Source organism: Pungitius pungitius, chromosome 9, assembly GCF_949316345.1.
Source record: "Pungitius pungitius chromosome 9, fPunPun2.1, whole genome shotgun sequence".
Lineage (NCBI taxonomy): Eukaryota > Metazoa > Chordata > Actinopteri > Perciformes > Gasterosteidae > Pungitius > Pungitius pungitius.
In genome coordinates, this window is record NC_084908.1 from 13,266,152 (window position 1) to 13,291,745 (window position 25,594).

The 25,594-nt window shown below is 40.5% G+C and overlaps 3 protein-coding genes across 3 annotated transcripts; 1 reads left to right on the forward strand and 2 right to left on the reverse strand.

Moving 5' to 3' along the window:
- Nucleotides 1-114: 114 nt before the first annotated feature.
- On the reverse strand, nt 115-10,637 carry zmp:0000001082 (integrin alpha-D). Its single transcript, XM_037472445.2, has 31 exons — nt 10,539-10,637; nt 9,703-9,811; nt 9,457-9,548; nt 9,323-9,390; nt 9,080-9,194; nt 8,836-8,966; nt 8,588-8,730; nt 8,324-8,477; nt 7,912-8,047; nt 7,727-7,800; nt 7,454-7,571; nt 7,137-7,279; nt 6,515-6,661; nt 5,993-6,193; nt 5,626-5,756; nt 5,104-5,264; nt 4,847-5,013; nt 4,553-4,669; nt 4,054-4,124; nt 3,836-3,977; nt 3,164-3,262; nt 2,890-2,969; nt 2,707-2,787; nt 2,484-2,559; nt 1,936-2,043; nt 1,797-1,838; nt 1,583-1,705; nt 1,388-1,501; nt 1,251-1,280; nt 1,040-1,150; nt 115-855 (listed from the first exon to the last, which is right to left on the reverse strand). Exons 1-31 carry the CDS (start codon nt 10,585-10,587, stop codon nt 622-624), a joined length of 3,567 nt encoding a protein of 1,188 aa, XP_037328342.2. The 5' UTR covers nt 10,588-10,637; the 3' UTR covers nt 115-621.
- A 572-nt stretch (nt 10,638-11,209) lies between these two features.
- On the reverse strand, nt 11,210-13,481 carry LOC119217329 (nicotinate-nucleotide pyrophosphorylase [carboxylating]-like). Its single transcript, XM_037470808.2, has 5 exons — nt 13,381-13,481; nt 12,712-12,974; nt 11,866-12,176; nt 11,638-11,769; nt 11,210-11,535 (listed from the first exon to the last, which is right to left on the reverse strand). The coding sequence occupies exons 2-5, from the start codon at nt 12,962-12,964 to the stop codon at nt 11,326-11,328; spliced, it is 906 nt and encodes a 301-aa protein (XP_037326705.2). The 5' UTR covers nt 12,965-12,974; nt 13,381-13,481; the 3' UTR covers nt 11,210-11,325.
- Nucleotides 13,482-14,373: 892 nt separating this feature from the next.
- On the forward strand, nt 14,374-25,474 carry ppp1r12c (protein phosphatase 1, regulatory subunit 12C). Its single transcript, XM_037471512.2, has 20 exons — nt 14,374-14,739; nt 15,781-15,955; nt 16,065-16,195; nt 16,568-16,686; nt 17,031-17,190; nt 17,272-17,416; nt 17,572-17,646; nt 17,736-17,800; nt 18,086-18,198; nt 18,281-18,342; nt 18,547-18,683; nt 19,292-19,379; nt 20,063-20,180; nt 20,708-20,823; nt 21,854-21,906; nt 22,209-22,248; nt 22,631-22,735; nt 23,118-23,168; nt 23,352-23,402; nt 24,280-25,474. Exons 1-20 carry the CDS (start codon nt 14,531-14,533, stop codon nt 24,364-24,366), a joined length of 2,100 nt encoding a protein of 699 aa, XP_037327409.2. The 5' UTR covers nt 14,374-14,530; the 3' UTR covers nt 24,367-25,474.
- Nucleotides 25,475-25,594: the final 120 nt, after the last annotated feature.

Below are 25,594 nucleotides of genomic sequence, written 5' to 3' on the forward strand. Positions count from 1 at the left end.
CAAGTACTTTGATACAATATTGATACATGAACACTGCTCCCTAAAAGATAATCTAAAGGCATTAGAAAAATATACATACTGTACAGACACAAACAATAAAAGGCAAAAAAAATAATTCATAGTATATCTTATTGCACCCATTTACACAAAACCAAATATGATTTAAATCAACAGAGGAAATGTAATTTTTTTTACACTCAATGCAAATGACACATTTGATGTGTATCATCAACAAAAACATGCTTATGTGTGCAGTGCATCTTTAAAATGAATAATATATATAAAAGCATTTCACCATGTTATGATTTGATGAATAAATGTTTTCCCGTTGTTTTTGCATTCAGATGTTGTTAATTCTTGTAGCTACGGCGCATGAACGGAGTTGATGAGAGTTTGCTCTAGACAGAGGGCAGATTTAACAGAGTTTTGATCTCCTCCTAATACCAGATGGGGATTTAACAGGTGAGGTTTTCTACTTAGCCACCTCAACTATTGATGGACAAACACTACTCGCTACGATGCTGTTAAACAAAACATTATAATGTCTCAAAACTCTGTTGACAACAAACTTCATGAAGCACTTTAAAATGACCCGCTGTGTCTCACAATGCAGGCAGCCCTCTAATCCAGCTCCTCCTCTTTGCCATCCGCTGCGGGGGAGGTGCTGTTGTTTCCATTACCAAGGAGCGCGTCTTCCTCTGAGGGTTTGTCACATTTGCCGCTAGTCTCTGATTGGCTGACCCCCTCGCTGGCGGGGGCGGGTGTGGCCTGTGCAGAAGCGCCCGCTTGAAGAGCATCGCCCTGCTCCACCTCTTTATTTAACTCGGGTATTTTTTTCCTCTTGAAGCAACCCAACTTACCAATGAGACAAGAACATCATTAGACCGATTAGACTCAGACACACATTTTTCAAAGGAACAATTTGATATAAATGTTTTTTTTGATCAGTTACTAACATTCACGCAACGGCTAGAAGTTTGTCTTGCACCGAGGTTTTTCTTTAATTGTGGTTTGGAATTAAATTTGGAAACCGACTCACCATGAACATGATGCCAGTGATTATAAACAGAAGCACCAATCCCAATCCAACTCCAGTTGAAATGATCACTCTTTTATCCGGGGGGATTATGAACTCAACCCGGACTTCAGTCTGTTGGCAGAGAAAATTAAAATATGTGAATAAACAACATGTAAAATGTGTTGTAGATTAAAAAAAAAGTTTTGTCTGCTCATGTGTAGACAGAATGTACCTGTTTCACTGTTGGATCGTTGCCGGACGTCTGCATAAAGTCATATTTATTTTGTTAATATATACAATATATTATCCTAAACAACGACAAAAGTAATATATCAAAAATGGCGTAACTTTGGTCAAACGCTAACATACCTGTTCTTTATGGGAGTGCAGCACATATCGCTGCCTGTCGTAGTCGACGTGAATAGAGCTCCTAAATTTAACCTCGCTGCCATCTGAAGAATATCGCGAAAGAAAGGGAATATCCTGCAAAGTAAGTACATCCATTCATGAAAAAGTTACCACTTAAAATCAATATGCCTTCTGTCCGGGTGCGTTGCTGCGTACCGCCGCGTGCTGCTGGAGATCCTTGAATTGTACGTCTCCTGACAATGTGAACTCAACGGGAAATTCATTCAGGATGAATCTGTCGCACACTATCATTTTGCAACTTTTTTCCGTCGAACAGTACTGAAACACAGCAACAATTCATGTGATTATGGTAATTGTAATATTCACACGTTCAATTAGGATAGCTTGATACTAATTAAATTTTACGTACTTCGGATGTTTTGTTAGCAACGGCTGAGCATTGAGTTTTGTTCTATTAAAACAAACAAAAAACAGAAAAGGTTATTAAGTACACAATAGTCATTTAGATCTTATAGAAAGCAGCAGTATTATCAGATGAAAGTAGTCACCTCCTGGACAAAGACTTGATAGTTTGTCATTTCGAAGTTATGCTCCAGTTTAGTGGGGAAGATCAGGGACACGTTGACAGGAAAGTTCTTGAAACCAAGATTCTCTATCTGCAAAGAGTGAGAGACTGTTTTTAGAGAGAGACATTTGACATTTTGGGAACCGCACCCTCTTGCTGTGAGCCGCACCAGCGTCCAGCCCACAAGTAGCACGTTTTGTTACCTTCCCACGATGAAACACCCCACTGTGAGCCACTAGCTGGTGAACATTTACCAGCTTATTCAGGAGGACTTTGGCAAAAAAGAAAAGGAATTTGTACCTTAAGGGTTTTTCAAGTAAACTGAAATCCAACTCCAAATGAATGCTACGTTTGCTCTGTTTGCTACAGTGGCAATTTCCTCACAAAAGCAGTGATGACAAAGTTGTGTTTGATAAAGTATTTGTTCTGCTCCTCGCGTTGCCAAACAATCAATACAGGCAGGTTGAAAATTGCAACTCGGTCAAAATGAGCTTTGATGGTTGCTTGTTGCACATTCATTTAAAGTCACACCTTGTATATAGCAACAATTTGTTTAGGTCCAGTGTCCTTTGTTGTGAAGTTCATATAGTTGATAGAGTCATCCTTCCTGTAAAGTGCAGAGGACAATCACAACATGCAGGTAGCTGTAGGATAATATAACCACTGGTTGGATATTAATGTAGAAGTTAAAATGATGCTTATGACTGAGCATATACAAGAGCTAGAGTTCCAAAGTGTGAATAGCGACACTTACACTATTACTGCCATTTCAATTTCAAATTGCACCGGGATGCTTTTGGTCAGGAAAGCCATCATGGAGGAGTTTGTATTATCACTGAGGACATAAAAGGCATTTATTGTTGATAGTAATCAATAATACTTGATGCATGCATTGACAATGTTTGGTCTTGGTCGGATTAAACCAGAAAGCTGGTACCTTTCACCAGTAACGTTCATCGTAAGGGTGTCTTCCCACTCATACGCATCCACGATGTGGAATGACGTTTGAAAGGTTGCCTTCACAGAAAAACAGACAATGGTTTCGAAGTGAGTAAGTGAAAGACAAAAATATCTAAATAGAAGAAGTTTCCTTGATCGAAAATGGCAAGAGTTCAGGCAGGTGGTTCCAGTTCTTCATTTCCGAAACTTGTGTAAGCTGCTTGTTGAAAGCTCTGTATCGAATGAGGGTGTCTTGTTGCAAAATCACTCACGGTTGAACGGCTGCGAAACACAGGACGGCTGACACCACATGTGGTTTTGTCAAGTACTCCCTCTAGATCTTGACAGCTGTAGACTGTGGGTCTTGTGGCCTATTTTAAGAAAAAGAAAAGAAAAAAGACAATTGGGAATAAACGTTTTTAGTTTTATTGCAATGCTATGATGTTTTTGTGGACTTGAGTTGGTATTTTTTAGTATCATCTTTCAGCTCAAAAGATGCGATATAACATTTGTTCTCACAGGTTGATGTTTGAATCAGTTACACTTATGCACACAAAGTCTGTCCTTCCACTGCTTGTGGTAAAATACATTCCCAGTACCAGGGCCACATTTTACCACAAGGTCTCACATACGTACAGACTCTCAGAGATAAACGGATGCCGGCTACATGCTGTTGTGACAGATAAGGTTTCTCATTTCACTGAATGACTCCTGTGAAACATATTAAAGCTCTAAACTCTTTGGACAACAGGCTTGGTGATGTTGGTTGATTTTCTGAATGTTCTACATCAATATGTTGCTGACAATTTACATGTTGCACCTTTAAACAGAACTGGAAAGCCGGCCGCATGCACACTCTTCTAACTGAACACACACCCAGATTTTCGTAAGTTAAGTGATCATGTTCCTCTATAACAAGCCAATCAACAGGTGTGTGTATATACCTCCACTAGAGTCATCCTAGAGAAGGACAGGCCCTCGGGATAGTGCATGGTTAGGCTGGTGTGGTAGGAATCATCTCCATAATTGGACAGTTTAATAGTCACGTTGAAGTAGTTATCTTTTGCCACCAACAATGTTGGAGTCCTAAGAGAAAGAGAGTGCATTTGGTCATATCATGTTAATGTGACAGTTGTGTTCTACTTTTTCAATGTATACATACGTGAAGTTGAAATCCACGGCAAGTTCGGCAATACAGGCGTCATTTTTTCTACAGTGCTTTTCAAAGGGAATCTGTAACAAAACATCTGTTTAGTTAATTCCTGCAAATGCAGATAACAACGGTATCAACGAAAAAGTATTGTTAGGAACGCACTAAACAAACCAGACATTTTGCATTATTATTAGACGATTTTGCCTTGACCCCCAGATTTTCGCTTTCCACCACAATTAATGTGCCGGATTTTAGCCGTGCTCGGCTCTAAGGCTCGATTGTAGTTTACCGCCCCACTACCTCGCTCCACTACCTTTACCACTACTAAAATTTGTGTATATATTCCCAAGAATTGTTGTACTGATGTTTGAGTTAATCAGAGAAGTCATTTACAGTTGATGATATGAAACATAAAACCTTTTATACAGATTGATTTCCACACAAAATCTGCAAGGATTCAAAGTTAACATGGATGCTTTCAGCCTTTTGCTGAAGTCGCTGAACTTACGTCGACATCGGCGTGCCTTTTGCTGTCAATGTTCAGGATTGCACCCCCATCCTCGCTGTCAACTTGGGAAAAGTTTAATTTGATGCTGATTGGTGATAACGTGTCTTTCACACATACCTGAAAGAAAAAAATAAGTGTCATCTGTATATTGTTGAAATGGTGACAAAAAAACATTAAGCTCAAACGAATATATAGGAATAACTAGCTAGGCCATAGAGACATGGATGCAATGTATAGATGTACATTTGATCATTGGTTTATATGGTGTATAAATAATATCGATTGATCCCATACTGGCATGTGGATGGAGAAGTTGAAGCAGGTGACTTTGTCCGTCAGTTCGTAGGTAGAGATAAGATTTCTAGTTTTCTTGTTTTCTGGATCAAAGAAACCTCGAGATGTTTGTCTCAATGGATCCACATGTAGCATGTAGGAAATGTTCATGCCAGAGCCCGCTGCCTCTGCAAAAGCACACATCAGGATTAAAATATCAATAGGTTGTGAAGTATCAGCAGCTTCTTATGAATACCTTTATAGGGTCACACCCGTACCTGATTGGAGCTCAGTTGTTCCTACCATATCAAAGCAGGCTGTCAGGTTCACCATTTCTAAAACGTTGTTGTTGTCGTTGCCCGAGCAGAAAATGTCTTCAGTACTTATCTTGTTAGGTTGAAAAGACAGATCGGCAGTGACATTAAAGACCGGCCTGGACCTGGAAGACATTATTTAAAATGATTAATCACACTTTGCACATGATCTTATTCCCTTCTTCAATAGTCCTTACACCTGAAAAAAAAACTGCTAAGAGGCTGTCACTGGCCTGTTCATGGCTGCTGGTCTGGAAACATCAAATTTCATCTCAACTTCTTTTCAAAAAGAGGCCAGTGACGTCATGTAGATAATCATCACGCAGCATAAACACTACGTGATGGTTATCCTGGTACATACAGTGTCTCGTGGTGCTTGGTGGATTTTTGGGCAATGTGCAAACTCTTCCGTTGTGAAAACTCAGCATTAAGATATAGACATGCTTTGAGGGAGTAGGACACACACAATGTTCACGATATGCATACCGTAAGACAACCACAGTGCCCTGTGATCCGATAGCAATATCTGGGAGTCCATCCTCTCCAAGGTCCATGTACCCATCAATGGCCTGACCAAAGAATCTCAGCCCATACGTTATGTCCTGTCCCATGATTTTCTGGAAGAACATAGACAGTGCATGCAAACCCAATAATAATATTATTGATAAAAACCTTGATGATGATCAAATTTTCTACCAAGCTATGTCAAGATGTTCTTTTTTACTTTTATTCAAAAGCCAGTTTAAGTCTGACGTATTTGTCCAACCAGGTTTATTCATGTGTGCAGCAACCTTTATCCCAAAAATGCAACAAAGCAAAACATGTACAATTTCTCAGTTTTTCTCCATCTCACCTGGCTGAAAGTGCTGCGTATCCCTCTGTGTCTGTCCCCCAGGTAAATGTACACAGTCCCCGTATTATCATTCTCAAGGGGGGCTCCAACAGCGACATCTCTGAGTGCATCTCCATTTAAATCTGCAAGACTGGATATGGTGGAACCAAATCTCCCCATGAATGGTGCGGACACATTCTGCACACCTTTCAATTTATATATCTGTTGAAAGAAATGTATGCATATATACTGTTCAAGAGAATGTTAGCTTTCACGAACCACATTACAACTCAAACACTTATTCTGAACCATATCCTATACATAGAAGGTAGCTTTTAGTCACTGTGACCTTACACCCGGGTTCATGAGGTTGTTGCTAAGTACAACCAAATGCTAACCATGACATTTTTAGCCAACCACAATGTTACATTTAACTTTCATAGACGCAAAACAAAGTGAAAGTGTTCATCGCCGCGAACCTGCAGATTGTACAACGTCATAGCAGTGAGCTGACCATAGTCGTAGCCATTTATGACAGCCCACCTCATCAGTCACCATGTAGATGTAGATCTTGCCTTCTTTCTTCTCCAGAAGCTGATAATACATTGGAGCTCCCACCAGCAAGAAATCTGTGTTATCATCTGAGTTGACATCTACTGAGCACAACTCTGCACCAAAGTAGGAACCGATCTGAAAAGTAAAGTTCATTTAATTTAAGTTAAAGCATGGTATCTTTCACCATTTTTGAAAATCCTAGATAAACTGTATGTCATTTTCTCATGGTTTCTTCTAAAAGCAAAAGTAGGTGGTGCATGTGAAAGGAAGTGGTCTGGTTTCAGCCTGAAACCACAGAATACATAATAGGCCTTCCACGCCCAGCACTCAGTTTCAAAAAGCCTGAACATTTAGTCTTTTTAAGCAGAGAGGTCCTTTAAAACTTTAAAAAAAGTAAAGGGTTTCCCACATTTACTGATATAAAAGATAATAAATAAATCGATCACTTCTTCAGAAAAAAGCATAGATTCATGATAAAAGTCTGGTAAAAAATAAAGACAGTGTGAGATTCAGGTGAACATGCTAAGCGTATTGAACATTTTTGTTTGGAATGTTTTATAGAACAACAGATTAAAAAATGACTACATTTGAAAAATCAATTCTTACCAACCTGGTCCCCATGAACGTTTTGGGTTGCAGTCCAGTTCTTGTTATTGTAGCTGAAAAGTACAACCTGTCCTTTGTGCTGAAACCTCGGGGCCCCCGCGAAGTATAGAGCAGCGCCGTTCTTCTCTCCCACAGCAACAGAGTATCCTGCAAGTGTCAGTCACATGTTATCAGACTGGTAACTGACAGAGGTCATTAACTGAGGCGCATGTTTTCACTGAGGATGTCCTCTGGTAAGACAAAGCATCCACGTCTTTAAACAAATAAGAAAAAAAGATAAAGCAGATCATCTGAAAGGGATGACAACTTTATGTTTAGTACCCATGTAGGAGTCCATCTCCATGAGTGGATCTTCGATTTGAGTTTCCATTTGTTCACGACGGTCTTGAAGAGACCCGCGCCAGCTCTTTGACCCCACCGAACCAAGAATTATTGTGTCCTGTTAAACAGGAGTATGCAGGTATGGTCATTGAACATAGCATACCATTTACCTCAACATGTATGTTTAAATGCTTAACAAGTGTTGTGGTAGTGGATTCGTATGAGTATAAAACGTAGAATATGTCCTAATTTGTTTTTTCTGTCTTTACTCACCTTGTAGAAGGCAGCACTGAATCCACTCTGAGCCATTTCATTGGTCATTTCGCCTGCACGAGCCACTTTGGAGCCTAAACAGAAACCATTTGCCATTCATGTTGCTATTGCAAAGGTTCACCAGGGGGCATTAAAAGGAATTTTTTAACATTATTGTAAAACTAGAAAAAGAAAATTAACATCACCTTCCATTGTAAAGATCTTTTTCTGGAAGTCTTCCAGCACACCTTTCAGTCCGTTATAGTTTTCAATTTTGAAGGCATATTTTTCTGTTGGTTCTGAAGCGATGGCTTTGAATTTGTCCAGATCGTTTACCTTGACCTGAAACCATAATGCTTCTTGAAAAAATATGCAGTATCCCATAGTCCAATGTCATCCAAATAAACAATACAATTTTGTACAATCTAGTCTCAAAACAGGATATCATATATAGAAAATATTGTGTTATGTTATATGTTCTGACATGTTCTCTGACTGTAATGTGTGCATAATAGTACAGTAGTAAGAGTCGATGAATGAGGCATTACATGGGCTTGTGTTTTAGCTGAATAAAAAGGATGTTCCAGTATCAAGATCATCGATCACGTCACAGCTTACCCCAATGACAAAGCGAATGATGTTTTTATCATTATATCTTTTAATGATGCCATAGTGGCTATCTGGATCGCTGGGATTTCCATCCGTGATTAGTACCACAACTTTAGTGGCATCTGTAGAAGCACCTGCCGTTGTGTTTTCCAAGACTTCATCCCTGAAACAGATGTAAAATTACATTAAAAATAGTAATATTTTTCCCTGTATGAACAGCTGTTATTTAAACATTATTCAGCGAGAATTTGAGAACTTTGTGATGCAACTTACAACACAAATGTGAGGGCTTTGTGTGTGTTAGTGAGAGATTTCATATGCTTTTCATTTTTAAGTTTATCGCGATCGTGTCCAGCTTGGTAGTCGTTGAAGTCAAAAACTGTTCGATTATCTGTGGAGAACTGAACTGCTGCAAACTGATAAATGCATACAAGATTATAAGGTGCAGTATTCAACTTTCTGTCTATATAATTCAACAAACAACTGCTATGAATGCTTTAATTTTACAATAGCACACAAACCTTGATTGAAGAGTTCTTAAGGCTGTTCATTATATCTACTATGAAGACTTTATTTTGGTTGAACTCATCTCCGGACATACTCAATGATCCATCGAATAAAAAGACAAGGTCCACCGTCTTTTTTGTGCATTCTGAAAAAAGGTCACCGTTTTAAGGGTTTTTAGTCAGGACAAAAGCCTGGAAAACATATTGCAGTGCAGGAAAAAGAGTTTGTAGAAGTTTAAACTCTCTGAATGTCTTTTACCTTGGAAAGCAGGTCTGTAAGAGGACTTTTCATCAAGTTGTTCTATGATGTTGTAGCACTTGCTGTTCACATAGGAGTTCCCATTACATTCGTGGACTACACTCGGACTGCACACCTAGGTTCCAACGCATGAGGTCAAAGGTATTAACTCATCATACTGATTTGTTTTGCTCAGAGCTTGTCACAGAGAAAGTGTATTGGCTATTTTAAAGAAATGATTGAGCATTGGGATTTTTCGCTCACAGTGAATTTGGAGCGATGGATGTTTCCAGCTATTGACAGGCCGAAGTGCTTGATTGGTATTTCTTGGTCTGCAAAAAACATTTTTTTATTGAAGGATCCATTGTATAATATTGAAAAAGATAGGATTTACATACCTTCTGGGTTGAAGCACTCGATTTCTTTGTTTTGGTTGGATGTACATATTCCCCCGGATCCATTTTTCTGCAGTGGTGCGGTTACGATTATCCTGTGAGGTGGTTAATCATTTCATTGGCCGTACATGAGCACCACAGTTTTCGCCAAAGAAAATAAAACACTTCTGCTTTGATCCCTTTAACTTCATAACTGATTTAGCAAAGACTACTCATCATTTGAACCAGCAAACCGCTACGGAAACTTACCTTTTGTCTGCACTTTGAAGCACTTTGTATCCAAAGAAATCTTTTTTTTCACCAATGTGGACATCTGGATTTTTTGTATCAATGTTGAAAGTCAGAGAGACAGTGATAGCTGCAATTTGTGAGAAAAATATAAAATGTTCAAATTTTGCTGAATAGAACGGCAAAAGTAGGGTTATTCTTCTTAAGTCTTCTAACAACTCAGTGTTTTAACATCTTACAACACACAACTTCCCATGCACACCAACTCAGACACTGACGGCAGACGTTAGGTCACACCCGCCCATCAGAACCAGCTTACAATTCACATTCTCTAAAAAATTACAAAAACCTAAATGACATAATCCTCCTTTATTAACAGTTGTGTTCTTGGTCATTTTCTTATTTTGATCTGAAATTTGGGAATATTTATCTTTTTTTGCTGCTGTGTGGCAAATAAAGATTTGTGCTGCTGATAGACATTGTAAAAATAACATGTTGAAATCAGACATTTTTTTTATTGTTTTCATAATTTTGCATTTTTATTGGCACCATTCTACCGGAAAACGTAGTTTCACCACAACCGATTTCCTGAGGTTTTGCAATAGCTCAGAATTACATCAAACTGAATTTTGAGAACCAAATGGCTGAATATGATGAATCTGTATCATGAATTTAAATAATGAACAAATAAACAAAAAACAGTATATGGTTCTGCAACTTTACAGGCAATGCAATAATTTCTCAAGAAGTGTAGTCCCAAAATCACCACCAAGTCTTTTTCCTCAATTATAAAATGTCCCTGCCTATCTTTTTACAGATGAATATTGTCTAAAATAATTTAGAAATGTAGATCTTACCAGCAGCCACCATGTAGGCGAGCAGGAAGATGCGACGCTGCCCGTGCATCTTTACTCATCACTCTTCTCTAGACTCACAGTACTGCTGCTTGTTCATGTGAGACATGTGACTTCACATCCTGTGTGCGTTTCTTTTCAATTGGGGAGTTTCCGTTGCAGGTGGTTGTGAAACTTCTGAAACTGCTCGCACAGAAATGTTCGTAGCACAAAAGAAAAATCGAATTGCTTGCATTTTTTTGTAACTCCTAAATCCCTCAGTTTGCACCTTATTGTTATTTTTGTGTAGTTTCTAAAGTCAAATGTCTGATGAAATTCAGCTGCAGCTGCCATTTTGTGGTTCTATAGTTAACTGTGTCAACCGAAGGACATTGTTCTGAAAAAAGGGGGAAAATATTCAATTCAATGCCCTGAGTAGATTCAAGGTTATTGGTGGCATTATTATTATTTATTTGTATGTGTTCATCTGTATTGTGTGGAGTGGCACCAGATGTTAAACCTGCACCAGATGTAAAAAAAAAACCTGATGTTGCTTGACACCAATATTAGAAAATAGCGGAATGACATTTTTTCTTAATTGTCCTTTCATTCTGTTTTTATTTGATATCACTGCGACTCTATGGCAATGCAGCGATGCATATTTGCTTTTGAAGAAATACACAAAGTACAAGTTTGTTTCTATTTTATTCTTATCACAGTGAGCAAACAGGATGTTAGTTGTTGCTAACATCATTAGAAACAGAAGATAATGGAAACTGAAAAGAAAATAAAAAAAATTCTGGGATTGTCATCATTCCTGCAGCCTTGGGTTAACAACAGGCCTTTGAACCTTGAGAGAAAAGTCGACAACGGGGCATCCCTGTGTTATGCAGCCCAGAGAAATAATGTTGACATGCGGGGACAAATACGTAGCCAAGTTCTCTGGAGTCACTCCTCCGCTGGCCTCGATCAGTAGTGTTGGGAACTCCTTCTTCAGTGCACAGGCTGCAACATGGAGCTCCTACGGTGAGAGACTTGTCTCATTTAGTGTTTAAGTGGCAAGATAAGTTCAAACCAGGCAATTAAAAGAAGTGACCGCTTGTGTTATTTTCATGATCTTTACCCGAGGTTGAAAGTTGTCCAGCATAACAATGTCTGCTCCAGCTCCAGCGGCCTCCCTGCCCTCCTCTTCACAGCGGCACTCCACCTCAATCTTACTGCTGAAGCCGGACACCGAGCGGGCAGCTTTCACCGCCTGGAGAACACACAGCGGTGAGTTAGAAGCACATGATGATTTAGGGTCTTCTTCGAGCATTGTCTGGTTTCAACATAAAAAAACATTGCCACCCACCTGCGTGATGCTTCCTGATGCCCAGACATGGTTGTCCTTCAGCATCACCATTCCACTCAGGTCCTGTCTGTGCATGGACACCCCGCCAACCAGCATGGCGTACTTTTCCACCAGACGGAAGCCCGGTGTGGTTTTGCGCGTGCCGGCCACTTCTCCGTGCCAACCTCTCACCGTTGTAGTTGCCCGGAGCAGAGAGGAGCGTGTGGCGATCCCCGAGGCCCGGGCCAGGCAGTTGAGAGCCGGCCTTTCCCCGAGGAGGAGGCACCTGGCTGGGCCTCGAACCACAGCAGTCAACGTGACGGAATCTTGACCTGTGAAGTTGAGGCAAAGACTTTGGAGCGTTTAGAGCTCGGAGTTGAACCATAATCAGTTTTAACAGCGAGTGGAAAGTGAGGCAGGGTCCGGAGTAACAGGGCAGTGTGGTAGTGCTTGGCCAGGTACCAGCCGGCAGCAAGTTCAAGTAACACAAGTGCAAGGTGCCACGTCCCAGGCAGCAAATTGATCTTAAGTAATGTAAAATACCGGAACCGTATATATGTAAGTCCACACAGCTAGCCATCGACCTTTGAAAAGGGAACCAGAGGCATCTTGAATTGATTAAACAGGGTTAAAGTGCACTACGGCTATTGTGTGTTGCCCTGTCACTAAATTGGGAGAGAGAGAGAGAGCGAGAAATGTCCTTACATTTTAGTCAGCAGCATGGATAGATTTCCATAATACAACTCACCAACTATAAGTCGTATCTGTCTTTTGTTCAAAGGACCAAACTAGCTTGCCTTCAACGTATTAATAAATGTATCTAATCTAGTATGTTGGTGCTTTGGAAGACAATGTGTTGATGCGTACCAATCTCAGCTCCCTCCTCGTGAATCCAGTCCACACTGCAGCCAACCTCAGTGAACACTGCTGTGAAGAAGGGGCTCCCCGCCAGGACGCTGTGTGGGGTTTTACACAGTAGCCATGCCTCAACATCCTGTGACCCTACGGACACTCCTGCCAGGTCAAAGTTTGGTGTGTCCTCTGCGAGCCACTCTCGTGCCAGCCTGGTCAGGGTGTGAGGGGGGATGGTCTGTGCTGCTTTGTTTGAGGGCAGAGACATTCTGTTACATCTGTAAATGGAGGAGACTTTGTTTACCACTTGACATTAACAAGATAGCTGATAATGATGATAGCTGGGGCCTTGTTTGTTGACAGCTTCAAAGATTGATGCTAAATTTGTAATGTTGATTTTAATGCCGGAGTGGCAACAACAGGAACATCATGAGGGTCATCTATTTAAGAGTCCCATAAGCATGGGTAGAAAACTAGAAACCTGTATGCTGAGACGATAATCAACAGAGCATGTATTTTTATTTTTTTTTACTGTTTTGTAATATCTGGACCTTGAGTCTGAACTCAAAGTTTGGATTGAGTTGAATACCAACGACAACATATTCTGAAATACATGGTCTACATAGTTTTCACCAACATATGATTTGAACAGGACTAATAAATCCAAACGAGATATTTACTTACTTCCCACAATGGCTCTCTTTTTTCTGCTGGTTGCGGACTGAAGAGTTGTGGTGCTAAGCACAAAGACTCACTGGGAAAAAAAGGACATGGAATTTGACCCTGTGTTCATGTTGGAATGTTTACAAGCTATCTGAGATTTCAGGCTTAAAATTGATTGTTCAAATCAATTCTGATTCTCAGATCAGAATGTATATTTGGAAAATTTGGCCTGCTAATCCACAGGCAATGCATGAAAAACTAAAACAATGCTTCTTTTTGTATTAGCGATATTTTATCAATTGGAGTTATTATGCACAACTTGTGTTGTCTGTTGGATTTTGCTTTCAAGTATTCACCCGCCTTTTTATCTAAAGCAGTGTTACTCTTGTTGCGTGCTCCAAGGATGTGGTGATCATCTGCAGTGTGCTGGATGAATGCACAGGCAAGTTAACACTGACCTCATTATGAGGAAATACAAACATCAAATGAACAACTAAATTGTTCAACTGAGATGGACTGCTTCTTTTTAAACAGCCATGGTGTGAATGTTGAATGTTTCCCAATATTTAAACTTTGTTTAAACAAAATCCTTAATTGATTTGATTTGATCCTGATCAAGAATCCAGTGAACATTTTAGCTAACATGTTAGATATGATAGATAATGATTTGGTAATATTATAATGTTCAAACTTGTTCCAATTAAAAACAAGACAGTTTTAGTGTAAATGCATATGTCATTAATTTTGTTTCATGTCATATCCAAAATAATGTTTTGATTCGTTAAGTGGGTTTGTCTCCGTGCCATGTCGTCGCACATAACCGACGTGTGATGTGTCATCGCGCTTTACCACATTTCTCCTCTCTCTACACGTTCAACAGTGTATTCCTTCTTACATCGGTCTGTGATCTACTTTATACACGGTATATGCCCTAATAACGGTCTAGATGTCAATACCCACAGTATAAGTTGTACTAAAGAACTGTGGCGGTGACGTCACACAGAGACAAGCCTGAGCAGTTTTGCGCGCCCCCGACGCCAACGAGCACGAGCAGAGGCTTCCTCTTCATACAGAACTGTAGCAAGAACCAGGAAGTGTACACATGGAGGGTGTGTCGTTCCCCGCCAGTGAATGTTTTATTTTTTAAAACGGAGTCCTCCTCGGATAAATAATGGGGGACTCGGCTAGGACCAAGCGGCGGGAGCAGCTGAAGCGCTGGGCCGGCTCGTGTACCAACAAAGCGTCGGCCGTGCCGAGGCGGAGGTGGCGGGGCAATGCACAGAACGGAGGAGGGGAGCCGGAGGCCCAGTTCAGCGACCCGCCGAGGGACCAGTCAGTTTGTGTGGGCACTGATGAAATCAGTCCCCTCCTCAAACGACGGTGAGGAAACGTATCGTCGAAACGTTTTACAATAACGGCCGGCTAACACCCGGCTAGCTTAACGTTAGCTTATCATCTCCCGTTTTTACTGTAACATGACTTGATGTACTCGGAAGTGAAGCGGGGGTTGACAAAATGACATAACATAACGTATACATGTCTTCAAGTACATTGGTCCGGCCCCGTTCAGCTAAATAACATCTACTGAACTGTCACTGGTCGATGGTCGTTAATTGTGTGGCCATAACTTGTAGTGTGTGTAGTGGCTAGCTAGCTAGCAGTTCTTAACAGTCAGTCCTGGTGAGGGTCTGCTTGTCCAGCACCGTGTTAACGAATTTTTGCCAATTAACGTTTTTTTGGGCCTGCTTTATAGGTGTTGTTTTGCTGCAAATATTGCTGCATTTTTTAATGTCATTCCCTTTTTTTCATATTGTCAACAAATTCCACGAGAACGCCACAAGCCCCAATAAACTGACCATAAAGCAAGTATTGCCTTTAAAGCCTTTTTCTCTCCCCATCTACTGCGATTGTTGGGGAGTCCCACTGTTGCATTGGGTCACATCATCCACCTCAGTTCATTAAACTAGCCTACTGATGTTCACTTTGAATCGATTGCACACAAACTGAACTGCAGAAATACCAGCAGTTTTACAGCACCATTTAGGCCTTTCTTTAAAAAGGACTTTGTACCCATAACATCTCTCAAATATGTAAGTCGTCAGTGCAGCTGGCCTTCGGAATGCAAATATCCTCTGATCGGTAGGGTAAAATGCATTTTTGGCTTAAGGATTTTCATTGGATTTGTTGACAGGAACAAAGCCAAACAATATTGCCAAACTTACCATATAATTAAACTACTGTGTGGGGACATCACATTGCCTTTTCCGATCAGGCAACTGCAACTGTATTTTAAGGTTTTTCTTTTTTTTCTTCTATTTCTTTTATGAAACTCACCGGTGCAACAAGTGAAGTTACTTCTTTTGAAATGTTGAAACTGAGAACACGAGAGGTCATCTAGCTGACTGTGTACTCTGTCCTCAGGAAAAGGGTGAGGTTTGACAGGGCGGCAGAGTTCTTGGCCACCTGTGCCAGCGGAGATACAGAAGAGGCCCAGTTGATGCTGAAAGAGGCCAAAGAAACCAAAACAAGGACTGGGGAGGAGGTGGCAGAAATCATCAACTGTTCCAATGCCGATGGAATAACTGCTCTCCACCAGGTGAGGCAGGGCTTTAATCAAAATGATCGGTCGATGCCGAGATGAATTAGAAACATTTCTAGTTGCATTCATCATTTTGTTACTTTTTGTTTTCCTCTCGTCCACACAGTCCTGCATAGATGGCAGCATAGAGATAGTGTCCTTCCTTTTGGAACAAGGTGCCAACGTAAACCAGGTTGACAGTGAGGGATGGACACCGCTGCATGTTGCTGCGTCCTGCGGGTACAGTGACATTGTAGAGTGAGTAGTGCATCTCTTTACAATTAGCAGAATGCCACAGTGTAACAGCTGTATAATACAGTACTCTTTGACACTTTGTAGACGTCAGAATGCAGCGTGGGTTCCAAAGTATTTATGCGTTAGACAATACTAACATTGTTTTCCAGTTTGGCAGAGTGGGCTGGCCTGGCACACAAATACATAAAGCTCAAATCATTTAGCAGTTGATCTGTTTTTTATTTTTTACTACAGTTTCTTGTTCTGTACATAAAGCCTTTTTGGCATTGCTATGAGGGTAATGTAATGGGATTTGGTACATCTATCTAGAATCGGTTGTCCTTGTGTAACCTGCAGTTAAATGGATTCTCACTCTGTCCTTGTTTGTTTTGACAGTTTTCTCTTGCGGAAAGGTGCGTCTGTCTCTGCTGTGAACTGTGACGGTGACGTTCCACTGGACATTGCTCTGGATGAGACCACAGAGTCCCTCCTTCAGGGTTACACTCTAAAACAGGGTGAGTGCCACGCTTTCACAGATAAGCAAAGAGACTTTTGACCTAATTAGCACACAATCAATCATTGGAGTCAAATTCAACCAATAGTATAATGCTGTTAATATTAGTGTAGCCTTTAAACAGCCCTGAATATCTGCTTGTTACCAATAATATTTTCATACTGAATGTTTTTTTTTTGTTTTCTATGGGTAACTTCATGGTTTTTTTGGGAGGGGGGGTGGGACCGTGGCGCATGAAGTAGAATGGGTACGCCAGTAATCGCAAGGTTGCCGACTGCTACATGTCCCGTGTCATAGTGTCCCTGAGCAAGACACATAACCGTGACATTTTCCGTCTGTGTCCAGGTGTGGACTTGGAGGCAGCCAAGCGGCTGGAGGAGGAACAGATAATGAAGGATGCCCGGACCTGGCTAATTGAGGGCTCACCAGCTGATGTAAGACACCCCAGGACCGGGGCCACCCCACTGCATGTGGCTGCAGCTAAGGGCTATCTAGAGGCTCTCAAGTAAGAATCTCCAAATGTTTTTCATAATGAATGTGATATAGCATTTGAACTTTGAAATATTATTTTCTATGTGTTATTTAGGATACTGTGTCAGTGTGGGCTGGATGTGTCCGCTATAGACCATGATGGCTGGACCCCTCTCCATGCTGCAGCACACTGGGGTCAGGGGGAGGCCTGTCGCATCCTTGCGGAACAGCTGTGCAATATGGAGGCTCGCAGTAATGCGGTACGATCGGAGAATTGTTTCTTCTAACATATCTATTGAGTGTGTTCTTTCATTTGCAGAAGCCACATTTACCAAGACATTGAATTCTTTGTACAGGAACTTATACATGTTTTTCATTTTCTTTTTCATTTCCCTTTTTTTTCTTCCCTTTGTAGGGTCAGACGCCATTTGATGTTGCAGATGAAAGCGTTGAAAATCTCCTTAAGGAGTTATCACAGAAACAAGCAAATGTTAGAGAGTTTGTCTGAACCTGGTAAAATATTAATTTAATTTGATGTGATTTTTTTTTAAGTACTGACAGCAGTGTCTCTCTCCGCAGTCCATATTGGACAAGCAAAACCAACCAGGCTCCCCAGCTGCAAACGCACCAAACAAACGTCGGAGGTTAGTGTGCATCTGTAAATTATCCTTGAAGTTTCCAGATTAAACATTTTCAAAGTGTTAGTTCCTTTTTGACAAATAATAGCGTAGACGAAGAACAAATCAACATTCTAATAACATCTCCATATTTGACTTCTTTAGCTAAATATTGTTTCTACCTACGTACAGTAAGAAAGACATTGCAATTCAATTAACAACAAGTTTTTCCTTTTTAGCAGTTTCACACAGGAGACATCAGAATATACTGTTCCATAGTGCTGACATCCGTCAACATTTCATGTCTTGCAGGAGCTCAGTGTGCCGGATGAGTAGTAAAGAAAAGATGAATGTGCAGGACCAGTCTAAAGAGAGGGGTGTTTCGGAAGGCCTGGAGCTGAGTGAGGAGAAAGAGAGCAGCCCTGGTGAGCCTGCCGCTGTGTGGATAAAAGTACATCCTACTCTGTAAATGACTACAGAGTAAAAAGACACTGGCTGTTTTCTCAGAAAGCTACCCCGTGTCCAGTCCAGAGGGTGTGCCCCCCTCCACAGCCAGCCCTACTGACAAGGTGAGAATCACAGTGCTAATTGTTTCATTGGAAGTACATCATAGAACAGCTGGAAGAGTGATTGCAAATGAATTTTTACTCTTAATTTCAATGCTTTAAAATATTCAATCAGCTCCTTCTGCTCTCATCCTTAATATTATTAAAGTTAAATTGGGGACAGTGAATTACCATTTAGCTTTTGGTGCTTTTCTGGTGTCTTCCAAGGTTCAGACACCAGAGGAGAAGAGCGAGGAGGAGCACGAGCAGGATAAGGCCAATCGCACGGCCAGAGTTCAACCGACCCCTCAGACGAAGGATGCTGCGGCTGAGAGCCCCAACGCTCCCAACAATGACAAGCGAAAGTAAGACACAACAGTGTTTTGAACATGAAAACCCAATGTATTCAATAAGGAAAGCCATCCCCGAATGGTTGTGTGATTTAGAAGAAAATACTGATTTAGGATAGCAAAGAGGCAGAAAGTTTCCACGGGAATTTTGGCGTGGGAAGTTTGAGGGGAAAAGTGCGTTTCGGGGTGCATCAAAAAGCAAGAGTAGGGCAACTTTTCACACTACAGCAGGGCTATTGAGACTACACTACTGCAGGGGGGGGGGGGGGTTTGGCGTAGACTATACGGCTGACGGGGGAGTAACATGCAGTCTGAGCGCAACTGGTCACTGTTTGGGAGTCCGATGTTGAGGTTGTGGACAGTGAGGAGGACGTTGATGAGGTCCAGGAAGAAAACATTTAGAGAAATGAAATCATACAAAAAAATAAATGAATGAACTAATAAAGTTCTACTCACAAAATATCAAAAAAGTAAAACATTTAATTTTTAAAAGTTGTATTAGAAATGTTTGCATGCATACCAAATTACCCCAGAATTTCCAGTTTATTCCCATTCCTTCCCGTGGACAGTTTCAACACTATAATCGTGGTTATATGATTATTGAACATATTGTTTGTGTTTAGGTTCCAGGCTCCGGTCAGAGACGAAGAGTCAGAGTCTCAGAGGAAAGCTCGCTCTCGGCTGATGCGGCGGTCTCGCCGCTCCACTCAGGTACTGCTTCACATCGGTTTCACCCTCTGCTTTAAAAGTTCATGTTCTAAAGATTCTTCAAAATGAATTATTATTTTGAAATTCAAAATATTTTATTTTTAAGGCAGCAGAGTCAGGAAATGTTGTGTTTTCCTTCTCACTTCCCACTTTTCTGGTGCAGGAAAGGAAGAGGATGCAATAGAGACATGTTTTGTTCTTGACCAAAGAAATGTGTTAACTATCACTATCACAATCGATCAGTCCAAACTAACATCCAAACTCTAAAAGTGAGTTGTAAACAAAGACTTACGGAGGCCCCAATTTTAAATCTTGTGTTTAATATCCTGTTGGATTTGTTTTGTGAACATAATTAAATTAGATTCGAAAGCTTTATTAATCCTCTGTGGGGAAACTCATTTCCGACCAATAACAAGTAATACACTTAACAGACATTGTTTTAAAGTGCACCACAGACCGTAAAACACTTGATATGAACAAATATCCCCATAAAATGCCATAAGAGACATGAATAACATCACAAATATTCCAAATCTAGAAATTGTAAAACAGTAACCACTGCCATTGAGTAATGTTGTGGATGTTGTTGTTCCTCCTTAAGACAGTATTATTTCCCAGAGAAACTGCTCCTATCGGAGTGCAATACAAAGGACTCTGAGCGATTTGCTTTTGCTCTGTGCTGGCAGGGTGTGACTCTGACAGACCTTAAAGAAGCAGAGAAGACTGTGCCTAAAGCTGCAGATCCACCGCCTCGCAACATCCATCCTGTCAGCCCCATTGTTACCATCACGTGTCCTGAAAGGGGTGAGTGTGGATGAATTGCTAGAATCACTTCTTATTCTAGCCTAACAAAATTTAAAATGCTGTATTTTTTTAGTGTTCTTCCAGCTAGTTTTGAAAGTGTGAAGTTTCCTCACATGTGCTCTAAGGGCTGCAATTCATGCTGTTGGAGGAAGTTTACTTCCGCTTATTTTTTGGTTGCCCTTTCCCACACCCAATGCTTTTTTTTCTATCTTGCAAATGGGGAACTGAGCGTTTCCCCGTCTTGTACCATGTTTACTTTAATCAGCCGTTTGGATCGGTTAAATGCACCAGGTCAGTTTTGTAACGATAACCTGATGAAACATTCGCCCACAAAGCAAAAGAGCATTTTGTTCATTTTAACTGAGTTCTGTATTCTCAGTGATATTTAGGTAAAAAAATGAGACCAAATTAGCCACGTTGGTTACATGAAACTCTTTGTTCTTTGTGACTTTACACTGGCATGGAAAGTGGTTAGTTACAGTCTTGACACAACATGGGTGTTTTTTGTCATCTTGCATGTGTTCCAGACACAGACCTGGTGAACGAGGTGGAGTCGGAGGGAGAGAAGCGTCTCGGAGTGAAGGACAGGAGGAGAGGGAGGAGGGAGAGACGCTCCACTGGCATCGTTCATCAAGGTGGAGAGGTATAAATGTTTTGTATTCATCTCAACCAGAGTTTCAGAGCTTGCTTTTCAAAGGGACAATCAAGAGGAACTGCAAACTTGAAACAGTTTCTTTGTGTATTTCTCATGATTCCTAAATAAGTACCCTTTCATTTTAAAGTTGTTATTCCCAATATTCTATTCCGAAGGCCCTGTAAATTTAGCTAGTGCAACCTATTATGATTTAATAGTCTATAGTGAAAACATTCATTAAAAGCACAACTTATTTTTGAATTTTTACTTCCGACATCAAGATTGCATCAACAGGAGGAACTGGGCGCCTCCCTTTACGATGAATGTGTCGCTATATCTCTGAACTAACACCAACTCAGAGGGTAGGTGAGAATTCACAAGCAGACGCTGCTTATCACTTTGTCAGTAAGTCGGATATACATCCGTTAAAAGTGTAAAGTTGGAGAAAAGAACACTACTGACCTTGCGCCTTCTCACGTAGAGCCTGAAAGGCTTGAAACCCACAAAGCGTGTTTATTTTTAGCAGGTGTGAATTGGGTGGGGTGACTATAAACAAAAAAAAAGTTGGTCATACTTGGGTCATTATGTATGATTTTTTTTTAAAGAATTTTGATTTCAAAATTGAATTTTATTTTGTCTAGCCCAAAATCACAAATTCCAAATTTGTCTCAGAGGGCAAATATATTAGAAATATAGTCCATGAAAACTAGCCAACATTGAGGCCTAAAATAAAATAGTTAGCACAAATAAACACCCATGCTTAACAGTATAGCACATTCATTCACTCAGCCAAAATTGAACAGCGAAAATGTCCTTATTGAGATATTGGGGTTAATGAAATGCTGGTACAAGCTAATACAAGTTCTACTGTCAGACCCCAGAACAGAGCTGTCACTCATTTCAGGTTTGGGCCAGACCATTGAAATCACATCTGTGCCTTAGAAGAATAGGTTAATAACTTTAAGGTTATCAAAGGGGAAACTAAATGTTCTAACTGTAGTGTTAGGAGGCTGACGTTGTGAGCCTTTTTGTTTTTCAGAATGAAAATGAGGACGGCCATTTGGATGATGGAACCAGTAACCGTACTTCATTGTGAGTGGTTTTTTTCCTCTCTAACATTTGTCATTTCAAGAGATAAAATAATTTGTAAACCTTTTCTTTTTAAAAACAAAGTTCTAGTTGTTCTAGCATTTAAAAGTTGTGGTTAAAGGTCTTATGACAGCCACGGGGGAAGACTGTCTAAACATGTTTGACACTCTGCTGTATGTGTACCTGCTGGTTTGACCTCGTAGTTGTATTTGGTATTATTTTCACGACATAAAGGTACAGTCTTAATATTACCAATGTTCGTGAGAAGGTTTCTGTCTTTAAAAGTATCTTGTTTGTCTCTGCAGTGAGAGTCAACTGGGAGACTTATCAGCAGACTACAGAACGGTATGTGTCTGACCGCTTTCGCTCAGAAAAGCTAACATATTTAGGAAAAACACACCTCGGGGCTGCAAGAGAATTATGGCCGATAACTAGACAAGCCAGAACACGAGTGATACCAAACAAGCCGTGGAGTTCATGTGGCATGCGCTCACTCGCACAGTGCGACCCCGTGTGGACACATTAGGGATAGCAGCTATTTATAATATCCCGGTGTGCCAGCTCTAATAGTAATTAGATGTCATCCTGCGGGCCAAAGAAAATTCCACCGGGGGCCTTGAGTTTGTCATATGTGCAGTAGGCTGTAATATTTCCACCTGCACATACAGCTTCTATCTGCAGGTGTTTGTAGTCTGAATATGTTGTGTGTTTGTGTATTTCCCATTAGCTATACTTAAAGGTTCTGCAGGAAAACCTGGCGCTTAAGGACACGCTGCAAGAAAAGGAGTTGCTGCTGAGCCAAAACAAAGTGGAGCTGGAGAGACTCCAACAGGTTCAGATGGCTGCTGCTACATCTTACTCTTTAAAGGATGTGTGTTATGTTTTGTGCTATATGGGGGATTGTTTGTCTGCCATAGGGAGACACAAATCATTGCTTTTTGTTAGAGGTTTATATTTGATTTTTCTTGTTTTATTTAAAAGCTGCTATATATTTACACCACATTGAGCAAAAATCTCCACCTCTGTAAAAGTATTTTACGTTTGAATTTGTCAATCAGAAACTTTTAACTGGTTATATTCTTTCAACAATTTGAGAATTTGGGTTAAGTGGATTATTTTCAAATAATTAAGTCAGTGTCTGTTTTAGAAGTCATAGATTGCATTAGTTTTGTCGTTCTTCAGTCACCTGTTTAAACACTGTTTCTCTTTGGCAGAATCAAGAGTGCAGCACAGACAGACCGGCTCTCCTGGAACTGGAGAGATTTGTAAGTCTGTTTTTTTTTTTTCTGAATAAACCTCCTCTTCCATATACATCAATACTATTGTATATACAGAACGTATATGTCTGTATTAAAGCCAGTGGTGAAATTTACAACCAGAGTTGAGCCGAGCAGGAAGCCACAGTGTCAGAAACTGTCAGTTTGTGATGCTCAAACCGCTGTTCACAGGAGAAGTTGGCCCTCCAGAGGAAAGCAGGGGAACTGGAGGATGAGCTCAAGGTACTGATGTCCACATCGATGGTTACTTTACTTTTAGCATAATCATTTGTATGCTCTATTCCCAAATGATTCCATTTAAAATACGATCCGCTAACATTGGCGCTGAAGTTTTCATCAGGAAGAAGGCAATGTCCAAAAACAAGGGTTTTGAAAAAAAGCTTTATTATACGTGTAATGCAAGTCTCGCATAAGTTGTGGCAATTCAACTGCTGCCAGAATCGCACCAATACAGGGCATTCATTTCTACACTCACTGCGAGCGCTCTCTTCCATCTTGATCTTTTAATTTGTTCTTAAGCATTTGATGAGACAAACTGGCTATGAAAGTTAGCGGGGACCCGACTGTCGATCAGTGATCCTACATTTCATTACATGTAATTTAGCTGACGCTTTTATCCAAAGCGACTTACAATAAGTGCATTCCAACCATAGAGATACAAAGTCAGAAGAACAAGAAAGTGCAATTTCATCATCGACTACATTATCATGTGTAGCCTTGTAGTATTATTATTATTATTATTGTACTGGAGGTCACTCATAGAAACTGTGTTTATTATTATTTGAACACCAAAGGTCCAACACCGTAACGAGAACACATGGTCCGTTTGTCAGTAGTGTGGAATATTGAGGTGTATTACTTCAATTAAAAAATGTAGATATAATATAAGATCACTCAATGTTTCCTGCAGTGTTTTAAAGGCGAGCTGGACCACCTTGCCTGACGTTAGAGATAATGCTGAGAACATTAACAGCGTGTTCTCTTGAATGAAGTCGAACGTCGTTCTCCTTCCTGGTGAAAGACCAGAGCTCTTGTAGCTTTGTTACATTTGCCAACGTGTTGAAGCTAAAAACGCGAATCTTTCATTAATTTTCTGTAGGTTCTGGGGGACCTCAGAGCCGACAACCAGAGGCTCAAGGATGAGAACGCCGCCCTCATTCGAGTCATCAGCAAACTCTCACGATGAAATATCAACAAAAAAAAACCTACATTGAAATAAATAGTATTACTGGATTTCTTCTTTTGCCAAACTCAGAAGACCGAAATCGTGAATGGAGACTGCAGAATCCGACCCCTGCATAGCACATCCAACAGTAACAGTGTAGATTTCAGGGTTATTCGCCTGTTTGGGCCTTTATGTTTTGGCAGATCTACTGTATAACAAGCTGAACTGCACCGCCTGTGGACTGACGGGGCATTCCTGTTCACATCCACATTTATATTAAGTCTTCAATGTTGTATTTTTTTAACTGGAATATTTTAATGTGCTTTGCCCATCTAAAACTTTGTATAAAATCGGTATCAAGAGACTTTAAGCCATGCACAGTGCTAGATAGCCATCTTGACCTCTGAAGGGGTTAAGGAAAAGAAAAACGTCAGTCGGCTGGAGGGGGTTGTTAAGAGGAAATGACAGAAAAAAAATAATTGTACCGGAAATGTGCCAAAAGCCGCCCCCCCCCGTTTAGCTTGTCCTGTGGAGAGGACTCCACGTGGTCGTTTCTCAGGATGAGCCTCGGGTTTATGCTTTTCCATTTTGGCTGACTACTAGCGGACCAAATTCGCATGCTAACTTCTCCCTGCTCCTCTGAATGTATATTTAATATGTATATTTATGTACAAGGGGCATCTGTTCTGTCGTATTCGTGGTCTCTGTTGTACAAAAGACTGCTCTTGGTGCTTATAGAAGTCAGGCGCAGCTCATGTTCAGAGGGATTTCTACAGAAAATGTTTGTTCCAATTGTCAGATCTTTCAAGAGCTTGTGGAGAGTGCATACTCGTAGCCCTCTATCCTTAGTACTTTAAGTCAGTAGTAAATCTGCTTCATCATTTGACGCCTCGGAAAGCAACAAGCCCTAAGCTAAGTATTCACCCTGTGACGGACAGCTGTTGGTACTCAACAGACAGGCCAGATGGGTCATCATTTGAATGTTTACTCCCATTTTAAAGAAAGAACTTGCATGTCAGATTGTATTTTGATGCTGTGCCTTTTCAATATACATTTTTATGTAATATTTCTATTTTGCTTTTGCAAATGTACACTGTTAAGTATAAAACACAGTATGGGTATGAATTTATTATGGCCTTGTTTTTTATTTTGTGACAGTAAAAAATAGTCTAGCATGTCAAAAAGTCATAGTATAGTCTGTCAAAAAGTCCTACTTTTTGCCTGTCAATACATGTTTAGTATTGACATT

Bases quoted from the DNA above. Each gene is read 5' to 3' on its own strand.
- LOC119217329 (XM_037470808.2), bottom strand. From the start codon at position 12,964: ATGTCTCTGCCCTCAAACAAAGCAGCACAGACCATCCCCCCTCACACC. The intron at 11,770-11,865 runs GTGGGTGGCAAT...TGTGTTCTCCAG, and splicing joins CATCAGGAAGCATCACGCAG to GCGGTGAAAGCTGCCCGCTC. The intron at 11,536-11,637 runs GTAAAGATCATG...CTCTCACCGTAG, and splicing joins TGGACAACTTTCAACCTCGG to GAGCTCCATGTTGCAGCCTG.
- zmp:0000001082 (XM_037472445.2), bottom strand. From the start codon at position 10,587: ATGCACGGGCAGCGTCGCATCTTCCTGCTCGCCTACATGGTGGCTGCT. The intron at 9,195-9,322 runs GTGAGCGAAAAA...GTTGGAACCTAG, and splicing joins TCCATCGCTCCAAATTCACT to GTGTGCAGTCCGAGTGTAGT. The intron at 3,263-3,835 runs GTATATACACAC...TTCTTAAAATAG, and splicing joins CTAGGATGACTCTAGTGGAG to GCCACAAGACCCACAGTCTA.
- ppp1r12c (XM_037471512.2), top strand. From the start codon at position 14,531: ATGGGGGACTCGGCTAGGACCAAGCGGCGGGAGCAGCTGAAGCGCTGG. The intron at 18,343-18,546 runs GTGAGAATCACA...GTGTCTTCCAAG, and splicing joins CAGCCAGCCCTACTGACAAG to GTTCAGACACCAGAGGAGAA. The intron at 19,380-20,062 runs GTACTGCTTCAC...CTGTGCTGGCAG, and splicing joins GGTCTCGCCGCTCCACTCAG to GGTGTGACTCTGACAGACCT.